A 23,608-nucleotide genomic window follows, 5' to 3' on the forward strand; every position below is an offset into this window, starting at 1 on the left:
TTGTAAAGAGCAGTATTTTTACCTTTGTTTGTAATGTTTATGTACTTTTATTTCCCACTTTCATTTTTCCCTTTTCATCCTGTTCTAAGAAATTTAATAAATGTGTTTAATAAGGTGCTTAAATGGTGTCTATGTTACATTTCAGTCAACTGACCTTGTTCCAACAAATCTACACTGTGAACGATGTATCTTAGCTTAGCTCTAGTAATGTTTTAGATTTATCAGCTTCTTTAGGTGCTGTGGTTTTAAACAAAAGAACCTGAACATTGATCAGAATATGAGTCAGCAATGGCAAGTTTGATTTGCTCCACTAAACCCAAACAATTGCAGAACCAGATTTAGAGTGGTCCTAAATGTGTCTTTGTGCGCTGGACCCTAACAGAACATGTCTTTCATCTGTGGTTTGCCATTCGGAAAAACCCCCTTTTAACAGGAAGAAACCTGGAGCAGAACCACTGCTCAGGGAGGGGTATCCATCTGCGTCAATTAAAATGCAGAGTTGTATATCAAAGGTTTCAGATTTGCACAGCAAACGTTTTTTTGTTTGTTTGTTTTTTCACTTCACTTTTGATGGCCTGTCACTTACAATTGGCATATTACACTGTTTACTCTAATATTTCCAGAGTCATTTTCAAATTCAAAAGCATTCTAATGCCCTACTGGGTATAAATGTACGCTGTGACCACAGACCCCTCTGAAACCTGTGCAGCCCACAACTACTGTAAGTGCCCTTTTTAGTATTGCTCTTAGCAAACGGGGAACGTTCCCCAAAGGTTCTCTGACAGTCACACTTTTGTTCTAGGAACATTGGCTGAAGGCTGAAGTGTAAAGCCCCCCGCTCCCAAAGCTTTCCCTCCATGATCACTTATCCATGTGTTTATGGATCATCTTAATGGCTGAAATGGACCTTTAAACACAGTTTGATCAATTAATATAACTTTATCTGAAAGGAACACTCTTCCTGCAGGGGAACAACTTGACAAGAAACAAATTTAGAGGTTCAAAGTTCAGCTGTGTGTTAACAGGCTGCTATTAACATTAAAACATGTCATGAATATGAAAACAAAACATGAACTGGCCACCTATGGCGGTTTTGACCCCGTAGAACACCGTATTTTACGCCAGAGAGTTGCGCCTTGAACGCTCCTTCTGAATGGCTGAAAAAGCGGCGTTTTTCCCAGGCGTTCAAGGCGCTACTCTTTGGCGTAAAATGCTGCGTTCAGTCGGGGACAAGTTCTGACTTATTAAACGGCGATTAAACGGTTACGTAATTTCGTAACCAGAAGCGTTAAAGTGGCGAATTTTGTCCTAGACGGTTTGCCATACTATGGTAATAGCGGGGTCACGCACCTACTTCCGGTTCCAGTCTCTCACGACCCTTCTTTCACGCGCCCATTGGCTCCGTTTACGTACAACGTCATTGAATCTGAATGTGCGCGCGGGAGCTTCACACCGAGGAGTTTGAGGAAAACAAGAAAACTGCAAGAAGGTAAGGGCCGAAGTCGCGTAGAAAGGACCGCTTTTAGCCCAGTAACTGTAAAAACTAACAGCAACTGTGACAGAGTGCGCGGGCAGCTCGTCCTAGCTTCACGGTGACAGCGCCTGGGCTGTCGGTCACATAAATAATGGGCGAATTTGTCGCTAAAGTGTGTTAACGTGAATTTGTCGATTTACTGTGTTAGAAAAAAACGTTACATTTTTACTGGGTATTAACAGTGTGTAAGTGTAGATGGAATAGTCTCTTAGATGTTTTAAATGTGAAAAAGACTTAAGTTTGGTTTTAGGGTAGATGAAAAGGTAAAGTAAAAAACCTGCCGTGTGACGATCATCATGAAAACATAGTTGTATCAATCAGCTTTTCCATGCTAGCTCTCTGGCTTAGCTTTCAGTATTAACCGTCAAACAATCAGCAAGCCGAGCGGAGCCGATCTGGTTCTCCTTGGATCATGGCGATGAGGAGCGAGGCCAGAGTGGAGGTGGAGGAGGAGGAAAACTACGGGCCACAGCCTCTATCCAGATTGGAGGTACGTATCCGTCCTTAGTGCACTGTGGTTTCTGTAACATCTGATTTTGTGTGCTATAGAAGCTCGGAGCTGTGGGTTCGCTAATCCTGCTCCTCTTGGTCAGATCACTGCCAACTGCTGTTGCATTCAGTTGGGAAGAGATGGGATACATGCACTGCAAAGACCAATTTAACTGATCCACAGATCGGCGGGTGCGATGGTGCTCATTGGTTTCAGTCGTTTTTGTGGCCAGTATGGCTTCATTTAGTGTGTGTGATCAAAAATGACTTCATTCACTAAACTTAAATGCAGATGGACAAGTGTACTTGCTCTTAGTCTGCCGTCTAAACTCAATTTAATACTTTTCTATTATTATGTCACATTCAGGTACGAGGTGAAATTTGGTCACCTTATTTTTTGTATGACCTTAAGTACAGAACTATTTAAAACGATCATGGCGTGGATCACAGAGGATCTCAAATCCACCGACACACTCAGACTGCAAGGATTAAAAAAATATGAGTATGGTATGTTCAAAGTATTATGTGACAAAACTGACAACGTTCAAAGTGTAAAGGAAGGTGGCTTCATTACATATACTGAAGTAATTGTAAATGACCTGATTCTTCTTCTACAATGAGCAATAAGCTGATTCTTGGAGCACCAGGTGGAAACCATTGATTGATTCATGGAAGGATCCACCCGTCTTTGAACTTGGCCCTTTTTAAAAAAAAAAAAAAAAAATCTGACTGCAGTTTGTATGCCTATAGTGTTACTGATAGTAAGCTCTGCAACTGGTCAGTAAGACCGAAGAAGCACTTTAAACATTAAATGTATTTGAAGCTTGGATTTAGAATGGGCTGATATGTCAGACAGCATTAGATCATTTCTGAAATATCACTATTGCCATTTATAACGACTGATAAATAAAAATGTAAAAAGTAAAGAAGAGGAGGTAGAAAACCCCTTCAGTGAGTCGTGGTTAATGCATAGATTGTCCACTAGAGGGTGCTCTGCAGCTGCACTGTTTAATACAAACACACCGCTGATATGGAAAGAGCACAAGTGAGTAATCCACAGCTTTTTGTGACAGTGAAACCCATTGATTTCTAAGTAGTTGGGTCTTATTGTGTTTGTAGGGATTCATAAATAACCACATGTAACGTGTGTGTGTGTGTGTGGAGGAAAAGTTATCCTGATGCATCAGATTTTTAAATCACCAATTGTTTGTATTGGTTTTAATAATCCTATATCAGTCAGGCTCTAATCAGAATTGAGTGGTGGCATTAAAAAATCCAGATTGTGTCATTTCATTGACTTCCTAAAATTACCGCCCCGTGACACAGGTAAAAAAAAATTAAGCCCCGATTTAATGACATTTCTCCTGTTGTCCTCTATGCCTTCACTGCTTGGTCCCTCACCAGGCTCGTATATTGTGTTAAATGAAACTGTCAGTGACTTTGTTCCTAAAATTCTGTATTTCTTACTAATGCCTTTAAAAGCCAAAAGCCCTCTCTGCATGATATCTCATAAATGGCTCAACTATGTTATTTATTTTTTAACTGCTCTATCAAAAATTAAACTGGCTTTTAATCATGGAGTGTGCAAGACCCTCCAGCTTCTTGAAAAACTCTTTCTATGAATTTAGCTTCAGCTCTTTGTTTTGATGCCTCTGCACACAGCAATGCGGAATCAGTGCCAGTGACATCAAAAAGCTGGAGGATGCAGGATTCCACACCATTGAAGCAGTGGCCTACGCTCCCAAGAAGGAGCTGCTCAACATCAAGGGCATCAGTGAGGCCAAGGCTGACAAGATCCTGGTAAGGAACGACAGTCGTTTGATTCGGTATCTCAGAGGAATGTGAAAGCTGGGATTGTGTGGAGGAGACTGCATATGGTCATATCTGATTGACAGATAAAACGGATACATTGTAGAGGCACATCAGTGTGCTTCTGTACTTTCTCCAAGTGCTGCTGGTTTGAACATCAGTGCATGCTGTTAAAGAAGACATGGTTTCCACTCAGTAGTAATATCCATGTCGGCCTTAATGGATGTTTTAAAACAGGAAATGAGGAATTCTAATATGAAATGCATCATAGGAATTGAGTTCTTCATGGTCTTCAGCCAGAAGGCTCACAGCTGTTTGGGAGGCTGCAGGCAAAAGTGCCGGAAAAACCAAAGACATGCTTCCTCAAAGAGCTGCGTCTACACCTACACATCAGTGCTCAGCCCAAGTGGGCGTGGCCCATTAAGAGGGTCACTGAACCACTACTAAGGTTAGGTCTCACAAATGAAACAGCTGTGAACAAGGTGGTACAAAAATGTAGCAGTGAGAAACATCTGATAGGGGTGTGTGTGTGTGTGTGTGTGTGTGTGTGTGTGTGTGTGTGTGTGTGTTGTTTTTTTTATTGGGGGGGTTTCTTTTAAAGAAAGAGCTTCGGATAAGAAGATCTTGAGCCCCTGGTATAACTCTCAGATGTACACTTTTACAGTAGATGGCCTGTAAGCTGGAAAGGAACTGGCATCTCACTAATTTAGAAGATTACCATTTAGCATTGAGCCACGCATTCCTTTAAGGTCAACTAGTAATAACTTCAAAAATGGTCATAACCATCTGACAAAGGTAACATTATGTACAGCTACTTTCAGTACTGTTAATCAAAGAAAAAGAGTTAATAAATATTTATACACACCTCTCTGTATTTGGATAGGAGTTATTATTCATCTCTAGATCTCTTCCACAACGTCTTTGTCCCGTCTTCCTCCCTTCAGCCCCAACCGGTCGCGGCAGATGGCCACCCATCACCGAGAGTGTTTCTGCTGGAAGTCTTTTCCTGTCAAAAGGGAGTTTTGCCTTCCCCTGTCACAAAGTGCTTGCTCATAGGGGGTCATCTGAACGTTGTGGGGTCTTTACTCTCCAAGATAAAGTGTCTCAAGGCCACTGTTGTTTTGATTAGGCCCTGTATAAACAAAACTGAATTGCTTTCATTTACCTTTTCCCTCAGACTGAAGCTGCCAAACTGGTGCCAATGGGCTTCACCACAGCTACTGAGTTCCATCAGAGGAGAGCTGAGATTATCCAGATCTCTACAGGCTCCAAGGAGCTGGACAAACTCCTGCAGGGTTAGTCTAATGTAGCTCATGCTTCATTGAGGAGATCTCCCTGATTAGCAGTTCAGTTATGCAGCAAACACAATGCCAGTGATGGTTATGTGCCCTAAGCTGGTTTTATTAGATTTAAACTAGGGATGTTCCTCGTGACCACCATTTAAATAAAGGTGCAAACCAAAACAACAAATCATGCAGCCATTTTTTGTTTACTTATCAGAACTCGGGAAGCAGCAGGGAGGCCCAGTCTCGCACATCAAATTTAAACCTTTTTGCTCTCCTACAGGTGGGATTGAGACGGGTTCCATCACAGAGATGTTTGGAGAGTTTCGGACGGGGAAAACCCAGCTGTGCCACACACTCGCCGTCACCTGCCAGGTACAGTGTGTTCAACAAACCGAAGTGGTCCCAGAAGAAGTTAAAAAGCCAGTTTCTATCCATCAGCGTGTGTTATGGAGGATCACAAGCAGCTCGCTCAGAAACTTTTAGGATTGCTTTACAAATAAGTTGTTGATCTAGAGAGATGTAACCATGGTGACCGTCCACAGCTACCCATCGATCAGGGAGGCGGAGAAGGCAAAGCCATGTACATCGACACAGAAGGAACCTTCAGACCAGAGAGACTGCTCGCTGTTGCCGAGAGGTGAGATGGTGCTCCTTTGTTTTCAGCATTCAGTTCAGAGGTCAAAGAAGAAGTAACTGACGCAGAATAAAAATCTATAAACCTGTCATTTATTTCCACGTTGTTGATTTTATTACTCTTATTGGAGCTGTATGTGTTGTCTGTCTGTGCTGTCAGGTATGGGCTGGTCGGCAGTGACGTTTTGGATAACGTGGCCTATGCCCGAGCCTTCAACACAGACCACCAGACTCAGCTGCTCTATCAAGCTTCTGCAATGATGGCAGAGTCCAGGTTAGTCACAAACTTACAGACCGTGTAGAAGTGTTCAGGTGAATCATTGAAGGATAGTTATTTTTATTTTTTTGCCTAATTTCACTTAACCAGAAACTAGGAAGTGCAGTGAGAGGACATGTGGAAACTTGGCTCCACGGTAGGACTGAAAACTGGATGTAAATGTCATGATTTATGTAAGATGCACAGAGCCTATATTGTATAATGGTTTCAACGTGGAATGTCTTCATGTTTGTCCATCAGCTCGAGTGAATTTCTGAATTCAATTTTGAGTTTTAGTTAACCCTAGCTGTGATGGTGAGTTTGGACTGACTCGAGAAATGAAATTGCTTCTCAGTCATTTCTTAAACATTAGTCAGATTAAAAAACGAGAAAAATGCTGAGAAAGTTCACGTTTGATTTTAATCAGATTATAAAATGTCTTGAATCACAAAATCACACAGACAGATTTAATATTTTCCAATGATTGTAGAAGTAACGAAGTAATTTCTTATCCCGATAATAACGATCTGTATCATAATATAGTGCCTTTCTTTGTAAATTCAGTTCATACTTTATACTAATAAACAATAATACTGTTTTCTTTTTTACGTTTAATTGAAATAATCAAAAATGAAATGAATATTGGCCTTAGTGATACACACTGGCTGCCTCTCCTATCATCACTGCTCCTGTACGGTCGTCAGAAAACCAGCCTGTGTGCAAACGTCAGAGTGTGCCGTCTCTGATGAAGTGCACCGTTCAGCTTGTCTAGATATCTGTTGTCGCAGTGAGTGCTGGACAGACACTTGTGATATAAATGTGGGAACCCGACTTGTCGAGTGTTTCGACCAATGTATAAAATTGTAATGGCTGCAATTTTCTCAATGAGTCTTTATTCTATGGTGCGCCACAGGTACAACCCCATTTAGGAACAGTCCCCATTTGTTTTTGCTGGTGGTGACTATTGCAAACTGTCATCTTGCAGTAAACGCTGTGTTTTGCAACACCACGAAATAAATGATAGACGTTTTAATAGGGTATCATCATACAGCCCATCTTAGCTGGTTTGTCTTTTTAATCAAGGAAACTGACTAAAGAGTTTTTTTTTCATGTAGTCTGTGAAAAGCATGATCTTGTTTGTTGTAGCTTGCCATCACCAGTGTGTGAATGTGTGTGTGAATGGGTGGATGACTGGATATGTAAAGCGCTTTGGGGTCCTTAGGGACTAGTAAGGCGCTATATAAATACAGGCCATTTACCATTTGTTTGAGTTGTTTCATCATTTATGTATCATAAAGGTTTTTAAGCCCGACTAGGGTCTGACATTGGCATGTCACACATACGATAAAAAACTGTAAGATCTGAGTGTGAACGTGCAGGCTAACACTATTTGTCCCTGTGTTTGTCAGGTATGCTCTGCTGATAGTAGACAGTGCCACAGCTCTGTACAGAACCGACTACTCGGGCAGAGGAGAGCTGTCAGCCAGGCAGGGACACCTGGGCCGTTTCCTGCGTATGCTGCTCAGGCTGGCGGACGAGGTCAGCTCTCACACCCTGACAGATTCTTTAGTTTGAATTGTACACTCCACGAATCAGTGATCGCCTCAGGTGCCAGTAGTGTACAGATACTTGTGTTAACTATACTGTGGTTAAAGTTAAAGTACTAATTGAACTGATATAATAAAAGTAGAAAGTAGGTATTTGGGGCACATCTTGCCCAAGAATATTTGGCATGCAGACTGGAGCAGACGAGTATCAAACTACCAACCTTTCAATTAGTAGGTGACCTGCTCTACCAGCTGAGCTACAGCCACCCCCAATATATAATAAAATCCTATTCAGATCTAATATTATGGATCCCAAATCCGCTGTAGCAGGGTCTCTGTTCACACATGCTGCTTATCAGGCACCTGACTGTCAGCACCTGGGGTATCATGGGCGCATCCAATATGCTCAACTCTGCTGCTCAACCCACAAATGCATTTTCCTTACTAATGTGGCACCTTTTAAAGGAAACTAATAAGCTTTCTAATGGTATACGATTTGTCATCAAGAAGAATTGTTACAAAGAAAGACCAAACACAAATTAGCTTCATTTTTCTTAATCATAAGATCAGTTTTAGTGGTGCAGTGTGGGGAATTAAATCACTTGGAATAATTTCTACTGTGAGTACATTTAGTGTTTAGGATTTAATCAGCTGAATTTAAGATGATGTAAGCAGACATTCCCTGAGTTATAAAGGTGGAATTCAGTGAGTAAATCTAATCAGCATGATCTCTGAGTGAACTTAGTTGGATCAGATAAAAACATACTGTCTATACTCTGCATGGAGCTTTTCACCATTCTGCGCTTGTGAATGGCTGACAAATTTTAAAACATTGCTTCTATAGTTAAATATATGCTGCATTACCAAAAATGATTACTTTAAGTGGGCAGAGACATAAATCACTCTTTAGGAAGAAAAGCAAGAAAACGCCTCAGTAAAATAAATTGATGTAACTGGAAAATATACATCAATGAAAATAAATGTAAAAAAATATTTAGAAGTAAAAATGTTCAGATTAGTGTTAAATGTATGTAAATGGTTGAGCTCATTTTAAATAATTTATATTCTGCTAAATATACAGAATCACTCTATAAATTACGTTTGCAGCAGCCGTCCTGTGAGGATCTGTTATCAATCTATTTGACTATTTTTAGTTTTTGTCAAAAGAATGATAGTGAAGTCAGTGAAGAAAGTGTGTGTGTGTGTGTGTGTGTGTGTGTGTGTACACAAAGATTATAAAGTGTGACTGTTGACAGGTGTTTAAATCTACAATGGATGAGCTGAAGCTGCCTCACTCATGTATCTAAGACATAACTTTTGCCCGACCTGTCAACAGTTTGGCGTTGCTGTGGTGATAACCAACCAAGTGGTAGCACAAGTGGATGGAGCAGCCATGTTTTCTGCAGATCCTAAGAAACCAATCGGCGGCAACATTCTGGCCCACGCCTCCACCACACGGTGTGTTTTTATTCACGATGGAAGTATGATGTCACCACAGGAAGATGACACTAACAGTGCTCTCTTCTTCACAGCCTGTACCTGAGGAAGGGCAGAGGAGAAACGAGGATCTGTAAAATCTATGACTCGCCCTGCTTGCCTGAGGCTGAAGCCATGTTTGCCATCAACGCTGACGGAGTGGGCGATGCCAAGGACTGAAGCAGCAGGATGTGAGGCGCACCTGCTGGATCTGCGTGTGTTTGTCTCGTCACACTGTCACGTTTTATTTAATTGTTTGAGAAAGACGATCTAGACAGTCTGTGGCGACAGACGCATAACTGTATATATCTATAAAACGTAGGCTGCTCCTGATCTGATGGGACATTTTTATTCTATAACTGCATCAACATGAAGCTGACTAAAGATGAGTCATGAATAAAGAGTTGGATGCAGGAGAGGTCAGCAGTCATTCCATGTAAAGTATTTCAAGTAGATTTTCTTTCTTCATTTCAGATTTAGCTAATGTGTTGCCATAAATGGAAAAAGAACTTTATTAAACAGTATCTGCATTTCACACAGTGCATAATAACGTCTCTGAGTACTGAGTCTTTGTCTCACTCCAACAGCAGACACTGCAAAATGGACATGTGATAACATAAACAGTTCAAAAATATTCAACTTCATACTGATGAGCACACAGGGCTCCATGCACTTACAACAAAGACTTCAAACAAGTGGTCCATTTTAAACTACATGTTGCACCAGGGAGTCCATAAGGTTTGAAAGAAGCCAGTGTGCTTCACCTGATCACACCTGAAGGCCCAATCTTTACACAACAAGCATTATAGTACAGAACCGAGTGAAATGGTCTTATTCCAGAGCTTCCTCCTTCCCTTAAAGCTCTGCACGTGTCCCGGGATTAGTAGTTTCAGTCATCAAGCTTGAGTCAGTCGTTTTTCAAACCAAACACAGCATGCCCGTTGAATTCAGATGGGAGGTGCTGAAGAACGTTAAATATAGCAGGTTGAATACATGGTGATGCAAAGAAGTTGACAGAAGACAAAAATCACACTCATCCATCAATGAAGGAAAGTTTTTCTGCAGCTCAGCTGTTTCTGGCAGTTAAGTCCTGAAGCTCTGCCTCCAGTTCACATGTTTCTTGATCCTTTGAATAGAAAAGGCATTGTGGTGAAAATGCTGCAGCTATGAATTCAAATGTGGACAGGATGTGTGCTCTTACATTCTCAGTATTTCTAGGCATCTTCAGAGCCAGCTCAGCCCAGTTTGTGGCTTCGGAGATGTTCCCCAGCTCTTTGTGACACTGTAAACCAGACCCAGCCACAGTGAGTTTCACAGTTCCTGATATGACCATCAAAGAAAAAGACCTGACGGCAACAACTGTGCCGTGATTATTACCTGCCTTTTGTCATTTTCAGTTCAGTGTTTTTGGATGTAAATGAACAGATGTGTCAGTAGATATGGGACCTATTAACTCGCATCATCGTCTTTTAGGCATTACAAACATTTCAGTCAGTCTCTTCCGGTCCCAGCTTCACTAGCTTTAAAGATTCAAAGTGAACTTCCATTTTTCACAAAATAATGAGGACATCATGTTAACTCACATGAATGCAAACATGTAAAAGTCACTGACAGATGATCCCAAGAGTCTGCTGTAGGGTGTGAGTTTGGACTTTAGCACTTTAATGTGTGTGAACCATAAATCGTAACTGTACAGTGTGAGATCAGCTGATCTGATAGTACCTTGGCGATGTAAAGTCTCACAGTCTTGGAGATACCTGGACTGAGCTCCTCTGCCTGCAAGTTAACACAAAAGCATTTCATCCATCAAACATCGTGTGTGTGTGCAGTCACACATCTGCTCAGAAATTGACACAAAATGAGGCTAACTAAGATTTGAGACATACAACATCTACTTTTCTTATTTCCCAGGCCGCACATTCATCTTAAAGAACTGAAGCAAGTGAATAATAAAGACGAGTTGTTCAGAGTCATCCTCTCTCAGTGGTACTGCACCTGTGCATCCTTTGATTATAGCTCCTTCTATAAGCCTATGAGATTCAACTGATTTCTGAGACACGCCCAGTCTGTTACACTGATCCCTCCTCCATCCTACTCCTTCACACTGCCAGTGTGTCCTTATTAGATACAGCACATACTGCACATCATTGCTATAAGCCACGAGGAGAATGTATTTTGGGTCACCAGTCTACCACCGATTTGAACTCAAAAGTCAGGAGATTCATACCTTGAGGAAGCTCTCAAGGGCATCATGCAGGGTGGAGGTGGGGGTGCTCTGGTAGTGGGCAGCAGCTGCCTTCTTTTCCAACCAGTCCAGAGTGGCTACCTACAGACACACAGACAAAGCACTGAAGCGTGCAGAAATCTCTGACATCAGGATGGTAGCAGGTGCGTGCAATAACTTCAGAGTCACCTGATAACACCATCTGCCAAGCAGGTAGAAACACATGGGGTCATCATCTCTGAGAGCCAGTGCTCGGTCCAGATGCTCCTAGACGGGGGAATAATGATCACAATAAGTCCAGCTGCTCTACGCCTACACTGCTGCCGTGCAGCAGGTCTGCCTTTCTTACCTTCAATATGCAGCTACTCTTCAGCTTGCTATGCATGCTCTCATGCTGTGAGGTCAGTCCAGCCAGCATGGCAAACCTGGAGCCACAAACAGAAAAAGCAAATGCTCTCTGATGGGAGCTCAAACCCACTGCTCGCTAGAAGCTCTGTGTTCACAGGGATTTACCATTTGTGACACTCTGCATTCAGGCCATTCTTCTTCAGGGCCAGCTCTGCCTCATCTCGACCTGCAACATGAGCTCACAGGTTAACAACAGCCTGTCTATGAAAAATCAAAGAAAGCATGTCAGGAAGAGTAGTTGTTGTGGTCTGATACGGCAGCATGGTTTCCATCAGTTTGAAGGAGCACATGTAAACTCCTAGCAATGATTCACCCAGTCCACCGGACGGTTAGTATATTACTTAAACACTAATATAAAGGTTTTCTACACCCAGACATCTCTGAACACACAACATGTGGAACCTTGAACCAACAGGTTAGGGCAGCAGAAGACCAGACCAGACCCCCCTCCTGTCAGCTAAGAACAGGGAACTGAGTCAATTTTTGCTGCAACATTCAAATGGTACTTGGTGGAAATGATGCTATGATATCGTTATGAGAGGCTCTGTAATACTGTACAACAGATTAATGGGACAGCAGCGCAGAGGCTTCAGAACTCGCCTTAGAATCCTCTGGTTTCCATTAAATAATCCAGTGACAGTTGTCAGTATTTTATTTGCTTTCGTTTGATAACTAGAAACATTTCAGCAAATGCTTTGTGGCAACTGTCATGTTCAGGCTTAGATAGAATCTAAGAATAAGGACATTTAGCCCAAAGAGCCAAACTTCAGAGATTCCTCACTAATAGTATTTGAAGCTTTTTGTAAGGTGCAGTAACAGTATGTGTTTGTCCATTACCCTGCTGTGCATAGGTCTTCTTCTCCTGTTTGTCTTCAGTGGAGTCATACATATCCCTGTAGGCTCGAGCCAGTCGCCATAGAAACTCCCTGCTGTCTCCATACTGCAGACCCAAAAAGAGGAAAAAAAGAGCTCCTCATAGACGAGCACCAGCTTACATCAGTGAACTTTTACAGACACACGTTTCCAGCAGGTCGCTGAGGTCATGTAATGTGGGGCCTACTCGTTGTGCATCATACGAGGATTAAAGCTGACGGTGACAGAGCTTTTTGTCACCCTGGTTCCAGAAACTGAAGCTCTCTCCCTCTGAGCTTGAGATCTGTTGACTGACTGGTCTCTTTTAAGAAATAACTAAAAACTCACCTTTGAGACATACATTTAGTTAACTCTTTCTTTTTTAATACTCTGATATTTTTGTTGTGAAGCACTTGAGTACGAGCTCAGTCAGACTGTGTTTGTCTGTAGTTCTGACTCGGGCGAAGATCGGAACACATTTTATTGCTAAAAAATTCCAAAGTGTTCCATAGTTTTCATACATGTATATTTTATTTTAATTTTATTTAAGATATGAGCAGTGCCTTTTCCCTTTGAGACCATTATTTGATTTGAATTTTCATTGGTTCATTTGATATATTTATTCTTCTATGTCTGCTCTTTGCAATGACCCATTGTCACAAACAACACTCATATCAAATCAGCGTTAATGGTCATTACACGCATCATTAGCTTCTTGTCATGTGACCACCAACAAGCATCCTGTTACTCACTTCTGCTCTGTTGTCCATTAGTAGTCGAAAGCCTTCTGCTTTTAAACTGGCATCTCCTGTGTGGAGGATGTCACTCTGAGCCAGGAGGAGAGCCAGCTCCCCACTGGGAACCTCGCTCATTAGCTCCTCCTCCTCCTCATCTTCCAGCCCCCTCTCTTCAAGCTCTTCCTCTTGGGAGACATCCTGGCGGAGGGTAAGGACTGTGGCACAGCTCCTGTCCTCATCCTCAGACTCTTGCTCAGGCTCCTGCTCACCCTCCTCTCTGTCCGTGTCACGATCAGTGTAGTCTGATTCGGCATAGGCCGTGGAGTACCTGGGATACAGCAAAGACCACCTCATATTTATTTGGTGACTATAAATATGTTCTCAAGGGTTTCATCCAGGTTTTATGTATTCACTATTTCTGTAGATAGTTTTTGTTTCACAGCACGTTCTGAAATATAAGTCTCTGACATTTCTGCCACTGTTCCAATCAGAGGTGATCCGGTTGAGGTATATGTTATTCCAAACATTGAAAGTCTATATTTTATTTTGAAAGGTCAATGCTGCCGACCTTCCTGTTTCCTGTCATTGTCAGCTGGCTGTCAATGAATGGCAGCCAGCTGACAGGAGACCCTGAGAACCCCTTAACAGCACCGTGCGAGCCTGTCTTCACATAGGGAAACACAGAAAAGGGACCATGCTGCCTCGTTAGCATGTACCAAACACTGCATCAAAAACCTGAACAATAATAATAGTTTGATGAATTAGTCCCATTCTGGAAAAGAACACAACACTGTTTAAGATACGAGCTGGAGACTCCAGTGAGAGTTAGCATCTCTAATTGTCTTACAAATTAACAGCAATAAGCTTATGAAGCCTGCAAACAAACCCATTTAAAAAGCCACACACTTGAATCCTTGCCCGACTAAAGCAGCGTACTACAAAGCCAGATTATTGGCTTAGTGAGCTCTGTCAAGTTTTCTGTGTCATGAAAGTGGCTGTTTTACCTGGTTCAATCACCATGGTAACTTTGGCTAAACACTAACATGGAGAGGAGCAAGTTTCTGTTCAGAGTGTGGATTTAAAATCGTCTGGAAGCGCCATGTTTTCACTGATTCTCATTGAGCTTGCAGCATGTTTTCAGTGCTTTTAAGTAAAGAGTCTCTGCATCTATGCAGGTTTTAGTCATCCCTGACTACAACCACTGAATGGAGCTCAGCATTGAGCCAGGAACTCCTCGTGGCCCCGGGAGCTAATTGTGGCTCCATGAGCTCCTCCTGTATTACTTATTCATGCATTGTCTAAATAACCTGTTGTGATATACGATTCTAATCTGCTGATCAGCCTCTTTTACTCTGCTGGAACTGCAGCTGCAACAACACAGAACACATGTTCAATGAATCTCATTCATTTCACTGTGATCTACGCCAAACGTCAGTGATTTCCATGTCTTCTTTATCAGGCTTCTGTAAACTGGAATTAAAATATTTATTTTACCACTCAGAAATCACCAGATTAATGATTTTCTGCAACATTCATCTCTTGCCTGATTTACAACGCATTTTAATTTCTTTCGAGATTTTTCATCACTATCGCATCACCATCACCAGGCAACATCTCTGATTGGAGTAGGTGACACTCGGAGGGATCATTTAATGTGGAAGAAGAGTTACATGAGCCTCAGAAAGCCCAATTTCATTGAGACAGCTCATGACCACTGTTGTGACACCTGCTATATTTTACAGAGCAAGCCTGGCTATGTTGACCTTTGTTTGTAGAGTACCCCTCAGAGACATTTTATCACATGGTTTGTCCAGAAGATCTTATTCAGCTATCCTCTTTCAAGTCCTTTCACTGAACAGAGTCTGGTGTAAAGCTGAGAGCCGTCTTCATGGTAAGCTGCTAACTACATTAACCATCATTTAAGATCCTTCTTACACCTTCAGATGTCTACAGGCATGTCTGTAACCAGGCTATGGCTCCCAGGTGAAAATCCATTAACACGCACATAAATAAAAATAATGAGCCTTTACCTTAATAATGTTCAAATAGAGTGAAAACAAGCAGAACATATATCATTTCCTTTTCAAACAGGGACTGAAACACAGTGAGCTTCTTAGTGTTTTCAGACTGAAGGGTTTCTGTTTTCTTGTCATGTGACTTATGTTACCTAGTTCACACTGCCTGCCTTGCAGAGAGACAGCATATCTATGGATCTTTGCTGTGCAGAGACAGGAAGAGAGCACAGTGTCTGTAGTTGAAACAGTCATGCCCGATGCCCATAAACTACTTGCTGATCAAAATCAAAGTTCACACAGGCCTCTGGGAAATATCCTGCTGCTCCCAATGAAGGTCTGTGTACAAAACACCTGACGCATAATGTAAGAATTTATCAAAAGTGAGTAAAGCATACTGTGCTGAGCCAATGACATACCCCCCTTCACTGGTCTCTCCACAGGTGCTGGCCATGCCCTGGCTGGCAGTGAAGTAGGTAGAGCTGGACGAGTCGGCACGCTCTCTGTGGACCGCATGACGCCGCCGCCGTACACGCTGGCTGTCCTCCACTCCCTTTCTGAATGGGAGGAGGATCATTACCCAAACAGCCCAAACAGTTCTCATATAAGCACTCAGCCCCCTGATATGCACACTTAACAATGTGATGCACCTAAATTACTTTTTTGAAACTGAAACCCACATATGTATTTGTGCAGATGGGAAATCCAACTGGAACGAGCAAAACGCAAACTTTGGGTTGATTCTGTTCACCTGCACGTGGCGTTCCCAGTCTCAGCTGAGTGCAGGTTTCCAACCTTATAAACAGTGAGTGACGAGACGTTTCTCCCACTGAAAACGTGACCCACAGCTGAACAGAATCCACCTTTTGGGATTTACATACCTGGATGATTGTGCATGCATCAAGACACAAATTTTGGAACAGTGTTTACTAAGACTGAAGATTTCCAGGGTCCTCATTTCAATACATTTGACTTCCAGACTTTGTCTTTTTTAAAGCAGTCTTGTTCTCCAGCTTTGCAGATCCTGTTTATTTGTTTGTTAAGCTTCTGTACTCTGAAATATGAATCATTAAAGCATAAAAAGAAACCTAACTTGAGGGATGAACCAGTGTTGTCTCACATGTACAGATGACTTAGCAAAGAACCAAGTTTGATGCAAAAAACAAAAACACATTATTTGTTCCATTACTTTACTCAAATCGATGAAAAATATCAACGATAACACAGCGTGAAAGACACTAAACAGTTAGTAGATGGAGGATTTGGATTCTTGATCCAGTGTCATCTGAAAGTGTCTGCTTGGAAACACACTGATAATGCAGTAAAAGCAGACTTGGATACAAAAACATGCAGTGGAGAACTATCAGTCATGGATGGGCCTCCCCAGAGCCCTACCTCAATATTATTGAAGCAACGTGGAATCATCCACACAAAGAAGAGCTTTGTCCTTCAGGAAGCTAGGAGTGCTGTTCCTGAAGACTACTTAAAGAGATGACAGAAAGCTGCCTCAGCTGAAGAATAAAGGTGCTCACACCAAATACTGACTATGGCCCAGTAAAGAACTGAGGGGCGACACAAGACCTCTGCACAGTACTGCAGGACAGATTCTATGTAGCTCACCATAGTTCAACTCACTTGACATCCTGAATGATCTGCCAGGCAATGTCCTGTAGACCTCCCCTGAGCTCAGCTACCTCTGAACGTAGAGACGCCACGCAGTTTAGCACTTGGTCCAGCTGGTTTCTCAGCTCCAGTTGCTGTTCTGGGGAAAGTCCCTGAACCACAGCCTCCACTGCTGCCAGAGCCTGCTGCTGGGCCTCCATCTCTGAAGACGGAGACAGGAGTTACTTGTTTCAATTTAATAAGTACTGTACCCATATCTCCAACCTGCCTCCAGGTTGCAGTGACAATGATACTTGTGGCCTGGGCTAACTGGAATACCTCCACTGGGAGATTTTAGTCAGCACAAAAGGCATTACAACTTAATATACAGGTACAGTTAACCTATTAATAAGTTTATAACAATAATGTAAATCTTATTTTTAAAATGCCAGTCTGAAAAGGAGACGTGCTATGATTTGTTTTACACTTGAATACATGGAAATAAAAGCCAGTCTCAAGTCCAAAAGTCATATCCAAAAGTGTTTGGCCGGAAACGGTTGCCTTTCTTTAAACTATTGTAAATGAGTTCTTACAGTGTATCCAACATATCCACTCTCATGAATGACATCAGGCCATTCTGAGCCAGAAAGAACATTCCCATCACAAATAAATATATATATATATATATATATATATATATATATATATATATATATATATATATATATATATATATATATATATATATCAGAAAACCTGTTGACTGCAGTCTCCTTAAAGGTCCTACACATAGAGCATCCTGAAAAATGGAGACGTCCCTTTCTGGAACAAACACTGGCCTGGCCATCACCGCGATAAGAAAGACGTGATACTAAATATTCAGTGACGTTGCCATGTTAAATTGAATCCATGGCAACCATGTAGCTCATGGTTATCCTGGGCAGTTGAGGTCAGTGCCAGCCTACCCTGGGCATCCAGTGTGTCCCCCAGCAGCGCTCCTCCATCCTCCCCGATGAATAGCCGGGCCGCTGGCCGTGTCTCCAGCACAAGGCTCTGGGACCTCCTCCTGCTGATCTGCCTGTAAACTAAAAAGGCAATCAAGCCCAAACCGGCCGTGGCCCCGACAGCCAGCCCGACTAACCCGTTCCTCCCGAGCGGCACGCTCATGACTCTACACGATGCCCATTCCTACGCTGGTTCCGAACAAATAACCACTCTTACGTCATCAACGTAGACGCCTTGGAGTCAGAATAGCGCTTCAGAATCTGAGACTGCACACGCACACACGCACGACTGAGCGTGCGCAGCTTCACCTTCCTCGGAAGGAAAGCCTTAGCTGTGTGTGCCCAAGGCTCTATCGCTACAACCTGGACCACACAGTCAACATGCACCGCTGTGACGTTATTGAAACACAGCAGCCGTATGAGCCCACAGCAGGGGAAAGGAAAAGAACTTCCGGTGACACCTTACAAAATAAAGTGTGTTTGAGATGGAGGCCTACAAGAATACCTCTGAGTATGAATGATTGTGTCTAAATTCTCTCTTAAATTCTGTAACGGCACAGTCACATAATATTGTTGATCATTTAGGCATTTGAATATAAAAATACATCAATGACACAAAAGGCTTCCCAGCAACAGGAACCTTCAGGGAATGTTCCTGACATGGTTATGAAGGTGGGGCATTAGGGAAAAACATTCTCTGATAGTTATTTTGTTGAAACTTTACATATTTCACATAACACAGTAACTAAATAAAAGTCTGTTTCCGAGTTAGTAGTATAAAATGCTCATTCTCAGCATTTGTTTCATCGTAATGTTTTGATCTCCAGTTCAAATGATGTTGACATCCTAATTATATAACTGAACTAAACTGAAAGGTGTAGGGCTGGATCAGGTGCCCCTGAATCCTCCTTTAGTTATGCTGCAATAGGTGTTGGCTGCTGGGGGATTCCAATGATGCACTGGGTGTTTCTTCTTCACTCACTATGTGTTAATAGACCTCTCTACACTGAATCATACTTGTTATTAATCTCTGGCTCTCTTCCACTGCATGTCTTTCATCCTGTCTTCCTTCTCCCACCCCAACTGGTCGTGCCAGATGGCCGCCCCTCCCTGAGCCTGGTTCTGCCGAAAGGTTCTTCCTGTTAAAAGGGAGTTTTTCTTTCCCAAAGTGCTTGCTCATACGGCGTCATATGATTGTTGGTTTTTTCTCTGTATGTATTATTGTAAAGTCTACCTTACTATATAACGCACCTTGAGGTGTCTGTTTTTGTGATTTGGCCCTGTATAAATAAAATTGAATTGAAATTAAAATGTATATAGACTACACATTTCAGTTTCGTTTTTTTGTTTGAAAATGTTTCCTTTCAGTCTTTAGTAGCTGAGTAGTTTTTCTATATTAACACTTGCTGGGTGGGATGATAACTGAATGGTTTTTGTAGCTTGAATTGCGCAAGATTTGTTGGGTGCATAAATGAAGAAGTTCATAAAAGGAATTATTATGCAAACACAACACTTGTTGAAGGCATTCCACTGGCAAATATGAAGTCATCACAGTTTCAGTATTGAGTAATAAATATCCAGGCTGGTTAGGCAGACACATTTGACCAAACAGCAAACACAGGTACATAAGAGTTTTCTTTGTTTGTTTTGTATTTTTTCCCCCCTGTACAGCACAACGGATGATTTCAAATCAAACAAGCAAGATGTGTGAAAAAGTGTGACTAGTTTAGGATAAAGTTATGATAGGGTCAAAATTAATGGAATGACTGCACGAAGAGCAGTTTGCTAGCCTGATGATCCCTGTTCCCTTGTTATTGTGTGATGAATTCATATAAAAGATCTGGAGTTGATTCCAAAAGCTGATCTTGCATTTCATAGTTTTTAACATGAACTCTTTAGGCCCAAAGAGTTAATGCAAGTGAAGGATGCTATAATTAAGCTGAAAAACTATAATAGCAAAAAAGCAACAAATTTACAATTGTGAAAATTCATATTAACATTAATAATTAACATCCTGAATTACATTAGTCCAGCCAAGAATTAATAAATGCATGAACTAGTTTTTCAGCATCACTCTGAGACAGGGTATTTCTAATTTTAGAGATGTTACCCAAATGGAAGAAAGAATGTGCATTGAAGGACATGTCCTGGTCAAAAATGACTCCAAGGTGCCTCACAGTGTTACTGGAGGCCAAGGTAATGTCATCCACAGTAAGAATCTGGTTAGATACCATATTTCTAAGATTTTCAGGGCCGAGTACAATAACCTCAGTTTTATCTGAATTAAGGAGCAGAAAGTTAGCAGCCATCCAGGTCTTTATGTCTTTAAGACATTTCTGCAGTTTAACTAATTGGTGTGTGTTATCTGGCTTCATAGATAGATAGAGCTGTGTGTCATCAGCATAGCAGTGAAAATCTATGCTATGTCTTCTGATGATACTGCCTAAAGGAAGGATGTATAATGTAAACAGAATTGGTCCTAGCACTGAACCCTGTGGAACTCCATAATTAACCTCAGTGTGTGAAGAGGACTCAACATTTACATGAACAAATTGGAGTCTACTAGATAGATATGATACAAACCACTGCAGTGCAGTACCTGTAACATGTACAGCATGCTCTAATCGCTCTAATAGAATATTATGGTCGACAGTATTGAACGCTGCACTGAGGTCTAGCAGGACTGAGATGAGTCCACTGTCAGAGGCCATAAGAAGATGATTTGTAACCTTCACTAAAGCTGTTTCTGTGCTGTGATGAGCTCTGAAACCTGACTGAAACTCTTCAAATAAGCCATTCCGCTGCAGATGATCTGTTAGCTGTTTGACAACTACTTCTTCAATGGTTTTTTATATGAAAGGAAGGTTAGAGATTGGCCTATAATTAGCTAAGAGATGGCTAGAGATGGCTTTTTAAGTAACAGTTTAACTACAGCCAGCTTGAAGGCCTGTGGTGCTTTGCTGATTATTAGAGATAGGTTGATCATATTTAAGATTGGCAGGACTTCTTTGAGCAGTTTTGTAGGAATGGGGTCTAAAAGACACGTTGATGGTTTGGAGGAAGTAATTATTGAAGTTAACTCAGAAAGATCAATTGGAGAAAAAGAGTCTAAATGAATATCAATTCATGAAAGTAGCTGTAGATAATATTACATCTGTGAAATGATTATGAGTAATTTTTTCTCTAATGGTTAAAATTTTAGTTGTGAAGAAGTTCATGAAGTCATTACTAGTTAATGTTAAATGGTTGATTCAACAGTGCTCTTACTTTTGTCAGCCTGGCTATAGCGCTGAAGAGAAACCTGGGGTCGTTCTTATTTTCTTCAATCAATGATGAATAGTAAGATGTTCTGGCTTTGCGGAGGACTTTCTTATAAAGCAACAAGCTATTTCTCCAGGCTAAATGATGATCTTCTAAATGTGTGACATGTCATTTCCTCTCCAGCTTACAAGTTATCTGCTTTAAGCTATGTGTTTGAGAATTATACCACGGAGTCAGGTACTTCTGATTTGAAGCTGCATTTTTCACAGGAGCTACAGTATCCAGAGTCATACGTGGTGAGGAGGTAAAATTATTATTAACAAGATAATCGACCTCTGTTGGAGTAGCATTCGGGTAGCTGCTCTGCTCTGTGTTGGTACAGAGCATTGACGATGATAACAGTGGGTGGATTATATTCTTAAACTTAGTTACAGCTCTTTCAGAAAGACATCTACTGTGATAAAGTCTACTCTCCACTGCTGTGTAATCAATTATTGTAAATTTAAATGTAATCAGAAAATTATCCAACAAGAGTGGCTTCTCGGGAAACACTGTTAAATGTTCAGTTTCTATGCCATATGTTAAAACAAGATCTAGAGTGTGATTAAAGTGGTGGGTGGGTTCTTTTACATTTTGAGAGAAACCAATTGAGTCTAATAACAGATTAAATGCTGTGTTGAGGCTGTCATTTTTAGCATCTACATGGATGTAGATGCTAAAAGGAAGAACAGACAGAAACTCTGTGTAAGGCCCAGGTGGACGATAGATGATAACAAATAAGACTGGCTTTTGAGTTTTACAGCTGGGGTAGACAAGACTAAGCATCGGGCTTTCAAACAAATTAAAAGTCTGTCTTGGGCTTTGGCTGATTAATAGGATGGTGTGGAAAATTGCTGCCACACCGCCCCCTCAGCCTGTGCTTCGAGGTTTCTGATAGTTAGAATGACTCGGGGGTGTTGATTCATTTAAACTAATATAATCATCCTGCTCTAACCAGGTTTCTGTAAAGCACAATAAATTGATTTGTTGATCAATTATTAAGTCATGTATTAACAGAGACTTGGAAGAGAGACACCTAATGTTTAATAATCCACATTTCACTTTTTTACTCTTTGGTGCAGAAAATATTGGAGAGCAGTGAGATCTAGCTATCACCTGATGGGGCAGAGACACCAAAACGGAGTATAGGGTTTCAGTATCATTGTAAGCCTGTCATCATGAACTATCAAGTCATGCAGAGCACACTGAGTTCACTATGCACAACACCAATTGGGTCCTACCCAGACAATACCATCTTTTTGGCATGCTTATTCCCTACACTGCTCTGGCTTAAATAAAAAAAAGTAAATGTTTAAATAAAACGTGGCTTAAACACTGGTGAAGAATCTCTGGAGCTAGAGAAGAGCGAAATGGCTCAAACCTGCCACACGACTTGCTCCAGCTGTAGCACACCTGGGAGAGTGAACTTAAACTGCTCCATGCTCTCCCTCTTCGAAGATGTTATGTGCATCCCAGACCTGTCAGACTCCACACACAGCATTCATATCTTTTCAGATGCTACAGAGAAAGCATATGGGTCCATAACATATATTATTCACTACATTACCCCTGACCCATTTTCATGTAATGCCAGTGTACTGCAGATTGGAGCTACAAGTTTAACTCTAACAGCAGATAACCACAAGCAAGGTGAACTATATCACTTCAGGAAAGTACAGAAAGACTGAAGTTTCTGTCCTCCTGTCATCGCTAGTACCAATACTACTTACCTTTACTTCTGTGTATGACCAAGAAACTCAGCTGACTGGAGTTGCACTTGGTGAAAAGGGGTGGGCAGGGGGAGGTTCCAGATCCCAAGCTGTTGAGGTAAGCTCAGTTATATCTAGCCAGTATTTCTCAGTCTCAATCACCAGCTCAGATCCCTTCCCTGCCAGCGATGGACAGATCAGAGGCACTTTAGATTCTTTACTTCTTCCACCAGATACGTGATGTCATACTCCATGCCTCCATCATCCTGTTTGTGGGAAGGGCATGGGCCTAGGATTCTATCACAGACCCAACAGTGGCTTTCCCTTTGAGCTGGAGTAGATGCACCAGCATCGGCTGCATAATGGCCTGGATCATTTTTTCCAAACCAATTTGAAGGCTGGCTGTAGCTCAGGAGATTTGGCAGGTCGTCCACTAATTGGAAGGTTGGCTGTTCTAGTCTGCATGCCAATGTATCCTTGGGCAAGTGTTCGTATAACATTGTAGCCCCAGGGTGACTGTGGCTACAATGTAGCTTGCCATCACCAGTGTGTGAATGTGTGTATGAATGGGTGGATGACTGGTTGTGTAAAGCGCTTTGGGGTCCTTAGGGACTAGTAAAAGCGCTATACAAATACAGGCCATTTACCGTTTACAGGCCATTTAAATGGGTAAATGGGATAAAACATTTTGAGTACTCCAGTAGAGTAGAAAAGAACTAATCCACTTACC

General features: G+C 41.7%; 2 protein-coding genes across 2 annotated transcripts; one reads left to right on the forward strand and one right to left on the reverse strand.

Annotated features, from left to right (window-relative positions):
- Positions 1–1,946: 1,946 nt before the first annotated feature.
- rad51b (RAD51 paralog B) lies at positions 1,947–9,210 on the forward strand. Its single transcript, XM_085371993.1, has 9 exons — positions 1,947–2,024; positions 3,686–3,823; positions 5,010–5,127; positions 5,399–5,490; positions 5,661–5,755; positions 5,912–6,025; positions 7,417–7,546; positions 8,891–9,012; positions 9,087–9,210. Exons 1-9 carry the CDS (start codon positions 1,947–1,949, stop codon positions 9,208–9,210), a joined length of 1,011 nt encoding a protein of 336 aa, XP_085228119.1.
- Positions 9,211–9,833: 623 nt separating this feature from the next.
- Positions 9,834–18,032, reverse strand: rmdn3 (regulator of microtubule dynamics 3). The gene is made up of 12 exons (XM_085372991.1): positions 17,831–18,032; positions 16,899–17,088; positions 15,683–15,820; positions 13,267–13,579; positions 12,500–12,602; positions 11,768–11,828; positions 11,604–11,679; positions 11,444–11,521; positions 11,258–11,356; positions 10,753–10,806; positions 10,232–10,312; positions 9,834–10,156 (listed from the first exon to the last, which is right to left on the reverse strand). The coding sequence occupies exons 1-12, from the start codon at positions 18,030–18,032 to the stop codon at positions 10,097–10,099; spliced, it is 1,455 nt and encodes a 484-aa protein (XP_085229117.1). The 3' UTR covers positions 9,834–10,096.
- Positions 18,033–23,608: the final 5,576 nt, after the last annotated feature.

The sequence above is a fragment of the Diplotaxodon limnothrissa genome, linkage group LG15, assembly GCF_057381915.1.
Source record: "Diplotaxodon limnothrissa isolate DT_005_m linkage group LG15, D_limnothrissa_male_GT1.1, whole genome shotgun sequence".
NCBI lineage: Eukaryota > Metazoa > Chordata > Actinopteri > Cichliformes > Cichlidae > Diplotaxodon > Diplotaxodon limnothrissa.

What these genes read in the sequence shown, in the direction of transcription:
- rad51b (XM_085371993.1), top strand. Translation starts at nt 1,947, where the DNA reads ATGGCGATGAGGAGCGAGGCCAGAGTGGAGGTGGAGGAGGAGGAAAAC. An exon ending in GCAATGATGGCAGAGTCCAG is followed by an intron (nt 6,026 to 7,416) that starts GTTAGTCACAAA and finishes TGTGTTTGTCAG; the next exon opens with GTATGCTCTGCTGATAGTAG. An exon ending in TGCTCAGGCTGGCGGACGAG is followed by an intron (nt 7,547 to 8,890) that starts GTCAGCTCTCAC and finishes ACCTGTCAACAG; the next exon opens with TTTGGCGTTGCTGTGGTGAT.
- rmdn3 (XM_085372991.1), bottom strand. Translation starts at nt 18,032, where the DNA reads ATGAGCGTGCCGCTCGGGAGGAACGGGTTAGTCGGGCTGGCTGTCGGG. An exon ending in AATGCAGAGTGTCACAAATG is followed by an intron (nt 11,680 to 11,767) that starts GTAAATCCCTGT and finishes TTGTGGCTCCAG; the next exon opens with GTTTGCCATGCTGGCTGGAC. An exon ending in AGAGTAGCTGCATATTGAAG is followed by an intron (nt 11,522 to 11,603) that starts GTAAGAAAGGCA and finishes TCCCCCGTCTAG; the next exon opens with GAGCATCTGGACCGAGCACT.